At 44.6% G+C, this 14,934-nt stretch overlaps 3 protein-coding genes across 14 annotated transcripts; all 3 read left to right on the top strand.

Moving 5' to 3' along the window:
• The first annotated feature begins 391 nt into the window (after nucleotides 1-391).
• Nucleotides 392-5,062, top strand: LOC111078568 (protein phtf). 2 transcript variants are annotated; one of them, XM_022373317.2, is made up of 8 exons: nucleotides 392-627; nucleotides 1,506-1,567; nucleotides 1,635-1,774; nucleotides 1,859-2,351; nucleotides 2,414-3,366; nucleotides 3,424-3,602; nucleotides 3,662-4,018; nucleotides 4,083-5,062. In XM_022373317.2, exons 2-8 carry the CDS (start codon nucleotides 1,542-1,544, stop codon nucleotides 4,566-4,568), a joined length of 2,634 nt encoding a protein of 877 aa, XP_022229009.2. In that variant the 5' UTR covers nucleotides 392-627; nucleotides 1,506-1,541; the 3' UTR covers nucleotides 4,569-5,062. The 2 variants fall into 2 exon arrangements, with proteins under 2 accessions (XP_022229009.2, XP_022229010.2); XM_022373318.2 differs by having other exon boundaries at nucleotides 392-631.
• A 121-nt stretch (nucleotides 5,063-5,183) lies between these two features.
• LOC111078575 (probable methylcrotonoyl-CoA carboxylase beta chain, mitochondrial) lies at nucleotides 5,184-7,384 on the top strand. Its single transcript, XM_022373330.2, has 4 exons — nucleotides 5,184-5,414; nucleotides 5,470-5,723; nucleotides 5,778-6,664; nucleotides 6,726-7,384. Exons 1-4 carry the CDS (start codon nucleotides 5,283-5,285, stop codon nucleotides 7,199-7,201), a joined length of 1,749 nt encoding a protein of 582 aa, XP_022229022.1. The 5' UTR covers nucleotides 5,184-5,282; the 3' UTR covers nucleotides 7,202-7,384.
• Nucleotides 7,385-8,096: 712 nt separating this feature from the next.
• On the top strand, nucleotides 8,097-14,769 carry LOC111078578 (microtubule-associated protein RP/EB family member 1). 11 transcript variants are annotated; one of them, XM_022373336.2, is made up of 9 exons: nucleotides 8,114-8,131; nucleotides 8,194-8,239; nucleotides 11,071-11,231; nucleotides 11,310-11,455; nucleotides 11,789-12,074; nucleotides 13,305-13,447; nucleotides 13,531-13,613; nucleotides 13,676-13,776; nucleotides 13,842-14,769. In XM_022373336.2, the coding sequence occupies exons 3-9, from the start codon at nucleotides 11,111-11,113 to the stop codon at nucleotides 13,871-13,873; spliced, it is 912 nt and encodes a 303-aa protein (XP_022229028.1). In that variant the 5' UTR covers nucleotides 8,114-8,131; nucleotides 8,194-8,239; nucleotides 11,071-11,110; the 3' UTR covers nucleotides 13,874-14,769. The 11 variants fall into 11 exon arrangements, with proteins under 11 accessions (XP_022229035.1, XP_022229036.1, XP_022229027.1 ...); XM_022373343.2 differs by lacking the exon at nucleotides 11,789-12,074 and adding an exon at nucleotides 12,641-12,908 and having other exon boundaries at nucleotides 8,097-8,239; XM_022373344.2 differs by lacking the exon at nucleotides 11,789-12,074 and adding an exon at nucleotides 12,641-12,908 and having other exon boundaries at nucleotides 8,098-8,239; nucleotides 13,308-13,447.
• Nucleotides 14,770-14,934: the final 165 nt, after the last annotated feature.

Here is a 14,934-nt window from a genome sequence, read left to right as displayed (position 1 = left end):
ATAAATATATAAATATAGATGTGCTGTGCTCGGTGGTCTTGCGAAGCGTGGAATAAAAACAAATACGAATAAATATGCCCACAGGCGGGATTATTTGCATGAGATAAGAATTGGATCGTACATAAAGTGAAAGAGAGAGCTGCTTCAGGGCAGGTAATTAGAATAATATTTCCAACATTTGACTTACAGTTTAAAAGCCGGTAGTTCAAATTTAAATTTGAATTGTGGTTTTTGAATTGCCGATGGCAACAGTCGACTAACAGTCAGCTGACTGGGTATTTTTTAGTGAATTTTTGTTGATCCACACATTGTCCAGAGTGACCGTGATGTCGAAATTCAAGGTATATTTCGGCCTATTTCTGAGGGTCAGGCGGGTATATTCTATCTATAAAGTCGCGGTCACACTGCCGGGCACAAAAACAAAAACTACTAATTTTTCGGACCAAATGCAAATACAAAACGCTCTTGCAGCGGCTGCAGTGCATTCAAAATTAACATTAAATTATCCATAGTCCAAAAGTTTTAGGAACACCGTCTAGCCATTAAATTGAAAGTGTCGCAGAACCAACATAAACAGAGCCCGCGCCCCGTGTGTGTATAAAAATCGATCTGAGAATCTGTTCAACTGTAGGTAAAACGAGAAATCTATGAATTAAAGCTATATCGCTGAGGTATTCCTTCCTGCATGAAGCGTTCTTTGAATCGACGCGAATAGATATTGGCTCACCTTGAACCTAGCATTGCTGAAAGGGCCGAGCAGCCGCATACCAAACACGACCCAGTCAAACATATAGAAACACAATTTTACGCTCGTGTGTACCTGTGCGCTGCCTGTGTATGCATGTGTAGGCATAAACATCACGCCCACATAGCGTTGCCCGCCGCCAGACGACAACAGCTGTTCGGGCGTCTGAAAATGTTTACTAGCTTCCGCTTTCATGCTGCAGGGCAAACGAAATATAATATTTGAATGTCTTTCAATGTGGACGGGAACGGACCATGACAATCTATGGCGCAGTTGGTGTTGCTCAGGCCCAAGCCCCTTATCGCTGCAAGCGGGTGTGTGGTGGGCCTGCGCTGTTTGTGGCAAGGCGAAGGTGAAAGTCACCAGCTGATATCAGTTAACCGACCGAAACCCGTTATGCATAGCAGCTGTTTGATATCATTTCCATTTAATCGGACAGAAAATCCCCATCCATTGCAGCTTTGTCCACACACCACACATTAATTTGTCGCAGCAAAAGCGATACTCAAGAGTTGGCGCTGTTTCCCAGTCGTGCTCAGATTTTGTAGTGGTTGCTATTACGCCCCCTGTTCGCTGTCAGCTTTCCGCCTTTGTGCTGTTTTTGCTCACTTAATGATTGTAGGGTCTCGCGTCTTTTGTAAATTAGAAACGTAAACGTTCTCACAATTGGTTGGATATCTCAGTGCAGTGTCAGTTACGTTCCAGAAACTAAACTAATAATTGAACATTTCATTGTCGTCTTTCGTGTTGGATTGCGCAGGGTGCACGACAACTTGACGGCTTTTATGTGATTACTATGAAATTGGATGAAATTGTTGGATGGTAAGACATTGCACAATAATCTTTTATATATGTACTATTATATTCATATATTTCTGTGTATATCTAGGTACCAGAAAAAAATCGGCACCTATGACAAACAAGAATGGGAGAAGACAGTCGAGCAGCGTATTTTAGATGGCTTCAATAATGTCAACCTGAAAAACACCAAGCTCAAGACGGAACTGATTGATGTGGACCTAGTGCGAGGTGGGTTGCTCGTGCTTAATTATTAATTATTCCATTCACATGTTAATTTTTAATTAAATATTAATTTTGTGGTTTGGTCGACAGGTTCCACCTTTCCAAAGGCAAAGCCAAAACAATCGCTGCTCACTGTCATTCGTTTGGCCATTTTGCGTTACCTGCTGCTACCGCTGTATGCACAATGGTGGGTCAGGCAGACCACGCCCAATGCCTTTGGCTTCATTCTGGTGCTCTACCTCACCCAACTGATGAACTGGGCCATCTACATCCTGCATGGCAATCGCATTGTGCCACTGACCAGCGACCAGCAGCAGCGCAATGCCACTCTGTATGGCGAACCAGATGCCGATAAGCAGCAGTTGGAGGAGCACGACGACATGCTCAGCGCCCTGCTCATACCCTGCGCCCTCAGTCTGATGATTAGCCTGATACACTCGCAGATCGTGGCCACCAACAATGCGGCAACTGGTGTCGGAAATGGGGCTACCAAAAACAAACTGCGTCGCTTCTCCATTTCCAACTTTAATGAGAAGTCAGCACCAAGGGAGCCCCGACTGCGGCGCAGGAAGAAGTTTGTGCGGTGAGTAGGGGGGTCGCAGAATACATGCTCCAGAGATCAGAAGCTAATGTATTCTCCTGTAGTATACGCCAGCCAGAACCGGATTTATCTCATCCCAGTAGCAACACATCTCTACCAACGCGACGCACAGCAACCACCAGTGGCCCAGAAGTGCTTTCAAAACCACCCACACCAATCAGCAGCACTCCTGTACAAGAACCTGATCTGCCAGTCACCGCCAGCGCCACTTCACCTCCCGTTGCCATCAAGCAAATCAGCAATGAGGAGACATATCCCAGCACAACTGTCGTTACCATGCATCTCCAATCGCAGAAGACAGCTGACAGACCTACTACGCGCGCTGAACCTTTATATGATCTCAGAAGGCACGACGGAGGACCAGTGCCTGACAGTCCCAAGAAGCGCAACGTCAATTGGCATACGCCCATTCAGATCTATGCCACCTACGACCAGACAGAGCAGCCCTCGTCGAGCGAGGCCAGCAGAGAAGCCGACAAGGAGAATAGCGTGGAAACGCTGCAGCCCACAACTCACAAATCACGTCGCAGCCTGGGCGAGGATGATGGCTTTGAGAGCTTGAATGGAAAAAGTTCCAGCGGCGAGGACAACAACCACTCGCCCCTGCCCAATGCAGGAGCGGCAGCCGCAGTGGTTCCAGTGCAGGCCAGTCAGTTGCGTCTGCGTCTAAATGTGGCAAATACCAGTTCAGGCAATGTGCCAACACCACCCGAGAAGAAATCGCAATCTCGAGGAAACGAGTCAACCAGCAGTGGCGCTGACTCTGATGAATGCGATGACGCGGATATAATATCGAGTCCTGCATCGGCGTGCAATCAAGAGTGCACCACATCGGCCACCGATTGGCTGGGTGTGACCACAAACAGTGAGGACTGCAGCTATACCTCAGATATGGATCAATCGGATGCTGGATTCAAGCCTTGCAGCGACGAAGACCCTGGCGAGCTAGACATTACCCCAACAACCATTCTTAATCCCCACAACAGCATGGATCGCAGTGAGTAGATGTCCAAGTATGTTCACAATCATATATGTATCTTCTGACTCTCCTCAGTAAGCTGCACCATTTGGGACCATCGTGATGCAAAGAAAGCCCAGCTCTCTGTCCTTGAGATTGCCTCGTGCATAATTGAGCGTGTGGACTCCATGGGCGAGACGAATGACTACATTTACATAGGAGTTGTCTTCTCTTTTCTGCTCACCATGATCCCCACCTTTTGCAGGCTATGTGTGGTGAGCTTTAAATATAGGCGAATGTCTCGCAGGTTTTTTAGTTCCTCAATCTCTTGCAGATCACCCTTGGGAGCGATGCGGAAAAGGCCAGCGAAATAAGCTACATATACATACCACAGTTGCTGTGGGAAAAGTCATCGTCCTCGTTCTTTACTCTGCTGGGCTTTGCCTTTGGCGAGGCTAAATGGGAGCGTACTGTCCTGGCCCTGGGCTTCATACAGCGCCTCAGCCTGACTCTCATCTTGTTTATCATATTTGCCGTGGCGGAGCGCACGTTCAAGCAGCGTTTTCTGTATGCCAAACTGTTCTCGCATCTAACATCATCGCGTAGGGCACGCAAATCGAATCTGCCCCACTTTCGCTTGAACAAGGTGCGCAATATCAAGACCTGGTTGAGCGTAAGATCTTATTTGAAGGTGCGTACTCATGCTATTTTCCTTAACCCCTTGACTCTTGACTAGTTCTGTAAATCTCCCGTAGAAACGTGGTCCGCAGCGGTCGGTGGATATTATTGTATCGGCAGCATTTATCGTAACCTTGCTGCTGCTCGCTTTTCTCAGTGTTGAGTGGCTGAAGGACTCGGTGCATCTGCACACGCACCTGACGCTGGAGGCACTGATTTGGTCGATTACGATTGGCATCTACTTGCTGCGCTTCATGACACTGGGACAAAAAATTCAGCACAAGTATCGCAGCGTTTCGGTGCTGATCACTGAGCAAATCAATTTGTATCTGCAAATCGAACAAAAGCCAAAAAAAAAGGATGAATTAATGGTATCGAACAGCGTTCTCAAGCTAGCTGCCGATCTGTTAAAGGAACTCGAAACGCCATTCAAGATCTCTGGCCTCAGTGCCAACCCATATCTATTCACAACCATCAAGGTAGTCATATTGTCGGCACTCTCGGGCGTTCTGAGTGAAGTCTTGGGCTTCAAGTTGAAATTACACAAAATCAAAATAAAGTAAAAGTAAATTAGAGCCGCAGCTTACGGAGGGAAGGCACATGGCACATACAGAGGGCATGGCGCAAATCGATCATATTTTTGTAGTACAATTTATTTCGAAACGCTTTAAGAAAGTCTAAAATTAAATACATGTCTCCATCTAGAGTAGTTTAATGAATAAACTTAAGTAAGCCAATGTTTATGTTTGTCGTGTGATTGTTTATCAGTGTTAAAACAAGCCTCCTATGGACTACGTAAGCCAATATACACTACATATATATAGTTACCATATATACTACCTTTTAGAAGCGACCTGCACAATCACAAATCATCATGTTAACTTGTAATGTATTGTGTAATGAATCGATCGTATTAAAGTTCATAGAACTTTTAGCATAAATGTTATGCACGTTTCGTAGTTTCCCAATTACTGTCTTAGCAAATCTCAAGTTCGAATCCGCAAAACTGTCTAAGCTAAAGTAATAAATAAATAAATATTAATCCAATTGAAAAAAAAACAACCAAAAATTTTTAAATCGGCGATCGGAGCTGCCGGTGGTGGTAGGGCTGCCAACCCCTCAGAATTTCTATGATCGCTCAGCTGATGTTGTTGTTATCGTTATCACCTCACGACGCCCACGCAAAATCGATACTGACGTAACATCAACCAACCGCGTTTCTGCACCTATTTTCCTGTAGTTTTTAGTCTTCCTATTCCAATAGAAAATTGCATAAAATGCTAAAGCTAAATATATTGCTTAGGAATGCGATAGCCACAAATTTACTGCGAACCCAGACACGTTTGCTCCACGTTGGCGACGCGAATGTCTTGCCCAGCGAGGTGGACAAGCAATCTGCCGAATACAAGGTATAAATATTTTGAATATTTCAAGAATTGTTCTACAGCCTGCACTTTTGCATAGGACAATGCCACCGAAATGGGAAAGCTTGTCACGGAGCTGCGCAACCTCACCAGCCAAGTGCTAACAGGTGGCGGTCAAAAGGCCAATGATAGGCACACCTCCCGGGGCAAGCTGTTGGCCAGAGAACGCATTAATTTACTGCTGGATAAGGGTTCGCCTTTCCTGGAGCTCAGTGCTCTGGCTGGTCACGAACTGTACGGTGAGGAAGTGGTCAATTCTGGCGGAATAGTCACTGGAGTTGGCCGCGTCTGTGGGTAGGTCTTGCACTAGAATATTGCCCCTTTAAATATTAAAAACATTTATTTTAGCACTGAATGTGTTGTCGTGGCCAACGATGCCACTGTCAAGGGTGGCAGCTACTACCCCATAACTGTGAAGAAGCATCTGCGTGCCCAAGAGGTTGCCCAGGAGAATAGACTGCCGTGCATTTATCTTGTGGACTCTGGTGGTGCCAATCTGCCGCGCCAGGCCGAGGTCTTCCCCGACAAGTTGCACTTTGGACGGATATTTTACAACCAGGCAAACATGTCGGGCCAAGGCATTCCCCAAATTGCCGTTGTCATGGGCAGCTGTACGGCCGGAGGAGCCTATGTGCCCGCCATGGCGGATGAGAGCATTATTGTGAAGAAGCAGGGAACCATTTTCCTGGCTGGTCCTCCATTGGTGAAAGCTGCGACCGGAGAGGAGGTTTCCGCCGAAGATCTAGGCGGTGCGGATCTCCACTGCAAAACTTCGGGTGTCACGGACCACTATGCTGTCGACGACGAGCACGCTCTGTACTTGGCCCGCCAGATAGTGAGCAACCTGAATCTGCCAGCCACAAACTCGTACAACGGTCAGCTGCTGCACTCCAGTCAAGCGAACTTCAAGGAAGCCAACCCCAATGCTCCTGCTGCAGTCGAAGAGCCGCGCTATGATCCCCGCGAGCTGTACGGAATTGTGGGACCTAATCTTACCAAGAGCTTCGATGTGCGCGAGGTGATTGCTCGTATCGTGGACGGCAGTCGCTTTACCGAGTTCAAGAAACTTTACGGCGAGACTTTGGTCTGTGGATTTGCGAAGCTTTATGGCCAAACCGTCGGAATCGTCGGCAACAATGGTGTCCTCTTCTCGGAGAGTGCCCTCAAGGGCGCCCATTTCATTCAGCTCTGTTCACAGCGCAAGATTCCTTTGGTATTCCTGCAGAACATCACAGGTGAGATATCACTTGGCCGAGTATTCCTTTTATCCAACTAAATACTCATTTATATTGATAGGTTTTATGGTTGGGCGCGATGCCGAGGCTCATGGAATTGCCAAGAATGGAGCCAAGATGGTTACGGCTGTTGCTTGTGCCAACGTGCCCAAGTTTACAGTGATCATCGGTGGGTCGTACGGTGCTGGGAACTACGGAATGTGCGGGCGGGCCTACTCGCCGAGATTCCTTTACATGTGGCCCAATTCGCGTATCTCTGTGATGGGAGGCACACAGGCAGCTAATGTATTGGCCCAAATCACTCAAGATCAGCGCAAGCGTGCCGGCAAAGAGTTCACCGAGGAGGAGGCCCAGAAGCTGAAGGCTCCTATTGTGGAAATGTTCGAGGCGGAGGGCTCACCATACTACAGCACAGCTCGCCTGTGGGATGACGGCATCATAGACCCGGCCAATACACGCCAAGTGCTGGGCCTGAGCCTGAAGGCAGCCCTAAACAATGCTGGCCACGAGACCAAGTTTGGAGTTTTCCGCATGTAAATTTGATTTGCATGCATGTGTAATTGACACGGGAAATTTGTGCATTTATTGACATTTAATGTCCTGCCATCATATTGAAACTGTTGCATTTATTAGTGTTAAGTGAATTGTTGTTGTTTCTGTAAATGTCCATTATTTTTGAAATGAATTTAAACCAAACAAAATATTTTTAAAATAAACCCCACTATTTGCATTAGAATTTAATGGAAGGGAATCTACAGAGTACGCAATCCAATTCAAGGAAGTTTTTAATACTAGACAGTCTTGTTGAAAATTTATTCATTAATCGGATAATATTATATTTTCACAGCTAAGAGTCCTAACTATCTCGTAATAGCAAACCGAATATCAAAATCGAGTTATATGATTTTCCGACATTGGCCCATTGTCGACCCACGGGTATTTCAATTTACTCACGTATATTTTGAAACTTGTACAATTTAAGTTCAGCTGAAAGATCTCGTGGTAATTTTTTTATTTGTAAAGAGGAAGGATGGATGTACGAGAAAAATGTATAGACAGTTAAATTTCCCGCGGTTTAACTCAAGGTGTTAGCCTGTTTAAAAAGAGCGGGGTTAAGTGGGCTAAGTTCGTTTTTTTCTCGGTATATTTACAGTATATTTTGAACATAAGAAGGTATATTTCGGTATATTTTTGAGGGTCAGACGGGTATATTGGCGATCCACGCCAACACAACAAATTATTATCTATTAAAGTAAGTAGAAGAGATTAATTTTTGTAAGCAAATTCGCATAAAATATTCCCTTACCTTATAGCGAGTTCTGTCTTTCGGTTGTAAGTGAAGATAATCGATGTTTGCTGAAAAACATCGATGCTAAACATTTTTTGGCAACATCGATACTATCGATGTTACATCGTTGTTTTTTCCAGCTCTACTGTCAGCGCTAACGCTCTCAAACCTGAAAATCGGTTCGTCATACAAAGAATTTTTTGCATTTCGTGTTAAAACACAAGTCTAAATATAATTTAAGGAATCATCAAAAATTAGAGCTCTAAAGCACGTTAATAACTAAATAGGTGAGTGGAATATTTGCCGGAACCAAGTGTGGCTCTGTGTGTGGGCTTGGCTTCATCTGTGTGTATGTGTGTGCGTGCTCGTAAATGTTGCGGCTCTTTCGCCTGTTTTTTTGCACAAAAAAAAAATGAAAAATGGCAAAATCTAGAAGTAGCGTCAGCAGAAAAGAAAGTTCATCGGGAGAGTGGCGGAGTGTATGTGGCGATTTTAAAATAACTTTGCCGAAAACTTCAAGTGCACTCTTGATTCGTCCGCGTGCATAGAGAGGGGAAAATATCTGTACATTGTGGAAGAGAATCTGGTGCATCGGTGTGCGTGTGTTGTATATTTAAATGTCGCCTGCTGCTGTTCTCTGTTCCCGGCTCCCGCTCCCTGTTCCCTCCTCCGAAAATAAAAATTTTCGTGAGTTCGGCGTCCTTCCATGTGTGCGTGTGTGCCTGTTTTTGTGCTGCTGCTGCCGCCTGCTGCTGCTACTTGCAACAGCGTCAGCAGAGGCCGCAAAAAATTCCAATGCAGCAGCGGCTAATCTGCCTCGACACTTCCCCCGCCCCTCCCTTCAGTCTTCATGAAGAGGAAACCATATTTTTCTATGCTCATTCAGGTTTCAGGTGTTGATTGTATTTTCCGTTTTGGCTTCCAATTCAATGACGTCATTGCATGTGTCAACTCTAATATGGTCTATCTGTCAAGCCCCCGCAGACGTTAAGTGGCAGTGTGTGTGTGTGTGTCTGTGTGCGTGTGGGTCCAGTTACCAACGTTTCTTCGATTCTTTAAGATTGTGTTACTATTTTTATTGGATAAATTAAAACTGGCGACCCCGACGACGCCGACGCAGCTCTTTCGTTGCCACTTCTCGGTTTCCATTTGGTTTCTTCACTTACGCGCACTCACACACACACTCATATGTGTGTATGTCTTCGGGCGGTTTTTACTCGCAAGATTCGCATATTTATTTTCTGTTTTTGACACACTTCCACACTCGCTTTGTCCCGGGGGAGATTGTCTGATTTTATGAATATGAATATGGAGGATTAACGAGTATTAACGAGCATATGATAAGTTGTTTCCTTTCCCTTCCTTCCCCCATCAAAAGAGTCTTACATTTATGGCTCTCCAATTCGGCGCTTGTTCTGCCTAATTGGCGCGGAAGCAACTTCCGCTGCAGCGCCGACAGCACGCCCACACCCATCGTAGCCGCCATGGAATCGACAGCCATAACAAAGCACAATCCCCAACTTGTTGTATTTGGGGCATGGCTATTGTGGCTGCCCCCATCTGCGGCTTCTGCTGCCGCTGGGGCGCACTTAAATCAATAAACTAGGAACAAATCGCTCGCATTTGAATTGAAGTTCCGCCCTTTCGGGTCAATGCACTTTAGGCACACACACACACACTTGTATAGTAAAAAGGTAGCGTGGAAACTCTCCCCAACGCACACACACAAACTGGGAAATGAGTCGGATATTTATAGGCTGGCTCCCAAATGCCGGCTAATTCTTTATCAGCTTCGTTAGCTGTTGTGGCCCACGTTTCCATGTTGGCTTGTTGGGCAAGTTGACATTGATAATGCCAATGACGAAGACCGACAGACCGCCAGACAGGCAGCCAGTCAATCCGGAAGGCCAAGCCAGCCCATGAGTAATCTTCAACTCCAAGAAAGCAGTGACTGAGACGTCAGCATCTGCGGGACGCGTCGCGACGCAGGCAGCGAAGCGTTGACAACGCAGCTCCGTCGCCTCAGCCCCAGGCCCCAGACCGAGGCCCAGCCACAGTGCAAGTTCATTGTTCGCGCGCTCCAGTGCTGCTGCCCGCCTCTGAGCGTTCTTTTTTCCCATTTCTCCTGATTGCATTGAATGCTCTCTCGCGTAAGTTTCGAAGACTTAAAAGCACACGAGAATTATCTAGAGAGTTTAATGCCTTCTTAATCGCAAGATTTTAATAATAGAAGTTCAAATGGGGAAATCAATGTACAAAAATAAGATACGATAGACCTATGCGAAATTCAAATTATTCGCTTTGATTTAGAGCAGGAAGGAAAAGATACTCAAGAACGAGTAAGTGCGCCACTGAGACTGACGTTTATGCTCTCATAAGTTTTAAAGAATGGCAAGAGGGGACTTGAAGATTCAAGCCTTGTTGAGTTTAATCATAGGCAACTACTTAATCTCTTTCCAAACAGAGAAAACCTCATTTGCTTTTCGCATCAGAGAAGGCAAAGTTAAAATAGTCAAAATTAAATTAATAGAATTTGTGTATTATCCATTCGATTCAACTGTGAGGGAGAGAAAATTCAAGAATTAAAAATGTACGTACTTTTAAGTTTGGCTAAAATTGAGACACTAAATGATATACGAAAGTGGTTCCGGGAAATGCGATAATTGGCAAACTGATGCAGAGAAAAGAGAGCCTTTTCCAGGCAGACAATCCAATTGAACTTCAGTCTAATAAACTGGCCAAACAACTTTCATATCATCATCATTCATATGCCAAACAAGAAACACAAATTCTACAAATTCATGTGGCGGCGAGTGGTGCAACGGTAATCATTTGCTGGCTGCCACTGGCCGGGTCCGCTGGTAGATCATTATCGTGATCTTGATATTGAACACGCACATGGGCAATGCTTGAATGCATACCCAGAGCCAAAACAATTATTAGCCACCGGGTAATTAAAAGTTGTTGTTCATGTGTGTGTGGGTGGCGCCTACGCCCACACCCACACCCACACACAGTCCCCACAGGCCTTGAGGTATTAATGTGGATGGATATGTGCCTTATATGCAGAGCTCACAGACCATTAAGTAACTAATTCGAGATCTTTGTTTCATTTCAGTACCGCTCAATAAGAATTACCAACAAAACAACAACCCATTATGGCTGTTAACGTGTACTCCACAAATGTGACATCAGAGAACCTTTCGCGGCACGACATGCTCGCCTGGGTGAACGATTGCCTCCAGTCGCAGTTCTCCAAAATCGAAGAGCTCTGCACGGGTAAGTGTGCTCAATGAAGCCTAAGCTGATGAAGTCATCTGGGGAAGTACTAATTAAAAAATTATACTTATTTTTTAGGCGCCGCATACTGTCAATTCATGGACATGTTGTTCCCCAATTCAGTGCCTGTGAAGCGTGTCAAATTCCGCACCAATCTGGAGCATGAATACATACAGAACTTCAAGATACTACAGGCTGGCTTCAAAAAGATGTCCGTGGATAAGGTAGGGATCGAGACTAGCATCGATTTAGTTGCACATTTTCGTTGAGAGTTTTGATTTGATCAATGCACATCCGTACACACACGACACACGTACTACGGCACCTTCGCACTCTTCTTTGCGGAGAGGAGTGGGGACACGGACAATTGAGATTCATTTCATTGATGACAGAGTATAAGCCGCCTATAACAGAACTGACTGAACTGGCGCAATGCTGGCATGTTATGAGCGGCTTTCAGCTGTCCGAAAACAACAAATACAACACTTCTTGAATGTCGTAACTAACTGCCATTTCCGTTAAAAATCAAATCAACCTCCTCAACCCTCAAACAACAGATCATACCAGTTGATAAACTTGTGAAGGGACGATTTCAAGATAATTTCGAATTTTTACAATGGTTCAAAAAATTTTTCGATGCCAATTACGATGGACGCGAGTATGAGCCCCTGGCTCAGCGCGGCGGCGTCAATATGGGCAGCGGCAAGGGACCAGGCGGCTGCAGCAATGGAGGCAGCGGTGTGGGCAGCGTCCACAATGATTTACACATGATGCACCGCCGGGGAATTCAGGCGCCACAACCCAAACGTCTGGTGGCACCAAGCGCCCCTTCGCAAGAACCGGGTATGGACTTGTGGGACTTGAAGATTGTGTGAAGCAACGCATTTCTTTTTGTGTTGGTCGTGGACTATTTGTTTATCGTTTCCCATCCATGTAACGATGCGAGCGAACGTGAAGCACGTGGCGACCGCGAGGCGGCACCCACACGATCATTGGGATCCGCACCAAACAACCAAACCACCCGACCAACCCGCACACACCCACGCACACGCACAAGCAGTCACATCCCAGCACCAAAAATTAAAAAACACCAAACACTCGAATCCCAATCGGATGAACTGTTGTTGTCCCACATTCACTCCACTATAAACCCCTACTAAACCCCAATAATTCCCATTCCCGCTCCCACCCCCACCATACTCGTAACCTTGCGGTCGGAAAGAAGTCTCTACATTTGGCTTGCCAAAGATACATACAACATTTGTGACTGTCTCTCGGTGTATTGTCCAGGTTTTTCGTTTGTTTTGTACTACTTGTGTCCCCCGTTCCTTTATTTTGCATTGGGTTTTACTCCACCACACACTCTCTCACCGCTCTCTTTGCATATTTCTTACACATTTTATTTTTAGATAATACCCATTGACAAATTGATAAAGGGTCGCTTCCAAGATAATTTCGAGTTTTTGCAATGGTTCAAAAAATTCTTCGATGCCAATTACGATGGCAGAGACTATGATGCCAGCGGAGTGCGCGAGGGCGCGCCGATGGGCTTCGGTTCGGGTGCAGTGAAGTCCCTGCCCGGCACGGGCGGCGGCAGCAGCGGCGTGGCGAGCTCTTACAGGCGTACCCCAGCACCGACAGCAACGCGCCCGTCAACGACAGCAACAGCAAAGCCCAGTATGTTGTTTTTGGTTTGGTTTTCCCACTCTCTCTCTCTCTTTCCCTCTGTCTGTACTCTCTATCTTCGTATTTACATATATTTACATTCTAAGTTATCCTCAGCCATCACCCCACCAATGGTCAGACATTTGTACATACTTTCGTCAATGTAGATCATTCCCTTCCGCCTCATATATTCCTTATATTGTCCCGTAGTTTAACATAACTGAATGCACTTTTCCAAAGTGATTCCAAACGAAAACCCCACACATGAAACATAGAGAACGTGCTTCACGTTTGTTAAATCTGTTGATAGCAAAAAAAAAAAAAGAAATACGTTGCCTGCCCACGTCATTGTGGTTGGATTTTATGTTGTCGTTAAATATTAATATTGACTTGTGTCACCCATTTAAGCAGTCTCCAAGGTGCTGCCGCGCACGAACAGCGCAGTGTCGCATAGCAGAGTGGCTACCGCCACCAATATCACAGGGACAGTGAAGAAGAACGATGCGAACAATGCTGTCAATAATCAGCAAATCGACGAGCTGTCCAGCCAGGTAGCTACAGCCACAAAACCCCAACATTTTGCATCATATTTTACCAGCAAAACTAATGTATTTCGTATTAATTTAATTATCAGGTCATAGACATGCGTCTAAATCTGGAAGGTTTGGAGAAAGAGCGCGACTTTTATTTCTCAAAATTGCGCGATATTGAAATACTGTAAGATATTGTAGACCCGTACCCAATGAGATCTCTTCTAAGTTTCTAATCCAATCTTGCAGTTGCCAGGAGGCTGAGGAGGGGGAGACAACTCCGTTGGTGCAAAAAATATTGGACATACTCTATGCGACTGAGGTAGGAGCTCCCGCAGCACTGCTACCCAGTAAGTTTTAATGTTCTTCTTTTTGTGTGTACTTTTGCCCATCTAGGATGGTTTTGCGCCCCCAGACGATGCACCACCAGAAGATGAGGAGTATTAGGAGTTATATAAAAAGAATAAAACCAGCCCAAACACACCACATCTGCAAACTTTCTGCAAACAATTTCAAACCAGCATAAGGATAAACAAGAAGATAAAACAAAACGAAGAAGACAGACACAACAAAAACGTGTTGTATAAAACATGATAACCCACAAGTAATGGCCACATAACAAGGATACACCCCGATTGGACATCAACTAAAATTTGCAGCAACTCCCCTGAAAATTTGCAAGTTTTCCTTTATTATTTCATTAGGATTGCATGCTGCTCTCATGCTCAATTTTTAAACAAATCGTTCTAAATTGGAGCCAAACAAAAACAGTGTCTGCATTGGCTATCTAGCGTACTCGTGCACGTTCGATCATCCAGCTATTTCTTGGTCAAGTAGCATTTGTATTTTGTATTTAAATTTTTTTTGTTTTGCAGAATTAAACGGTAACTAAATTGTAATGGATTCCTCTCACATGACACAATTGTTCGAGCTGAATATTAACGTGCGTAATTGTGCATCGAAACAATTGTTTAAAGTTCTTTAGTTCAGTAGAACAAGAAAAATAAGATCCCTGTTCTGATTGTCTTCTCTTCTGTTTTACACGCTTTTCAAGAAATTCAATACATTTATAATTTTTATGCATTCTAGTTTTCTCACTTTGATTGTTTTAAGTAATTTTCTGTGAAGATCAGATCTAATGAATCGAAGTTGTACAATGTAATAGTATTTCTCTATTTTCAAAATTCTACAAAATTGGCTGCATAACATAATATAAATTTAGATATTAAGTGATATTTGCTCTCAATTCATTTAGTTCTATATTTATGTGTAGAACAAATTGAACAACAATGTTAAAAAGGAGTTCAAATAAAACACAAAACATCTTTCTAATTTCTAAAAACCCACAACACATGTTTCATTTATATTTTATTTGATTTTATAAACAAAAACTTTTTGCTAATTGCGCGACTGAAGGAGTGTTTATTATTTGGACCATTAAATGGTCCATTTTCATCAATCACACCCTCAGCTTTGGGATCGTTGTAAATATTTTGTTAAAGCTTGTA

Source organism: Drosophila obscura, unplaced genomic scaffold (assembly GCF_018151105.1).
Source record: "Drosophila obscura isolate BZ-5 IFL unplaced genomic scaffold, ASM1815110v1 contig_186, whole genome shotgun sequence".
Taxonomy (NCBI): domain Eukaryota; kingdom Metazoa; phylum Arthropoda; class Insecta; order Diptera; family Drosophilidae; genus Drosophila; species Drosophila obscura.
The sequence above is the reverse complement of the archived record's forward strand: the minus strand, read 5'-3'. Positions and strand labels throughout refer to the sequence as shown.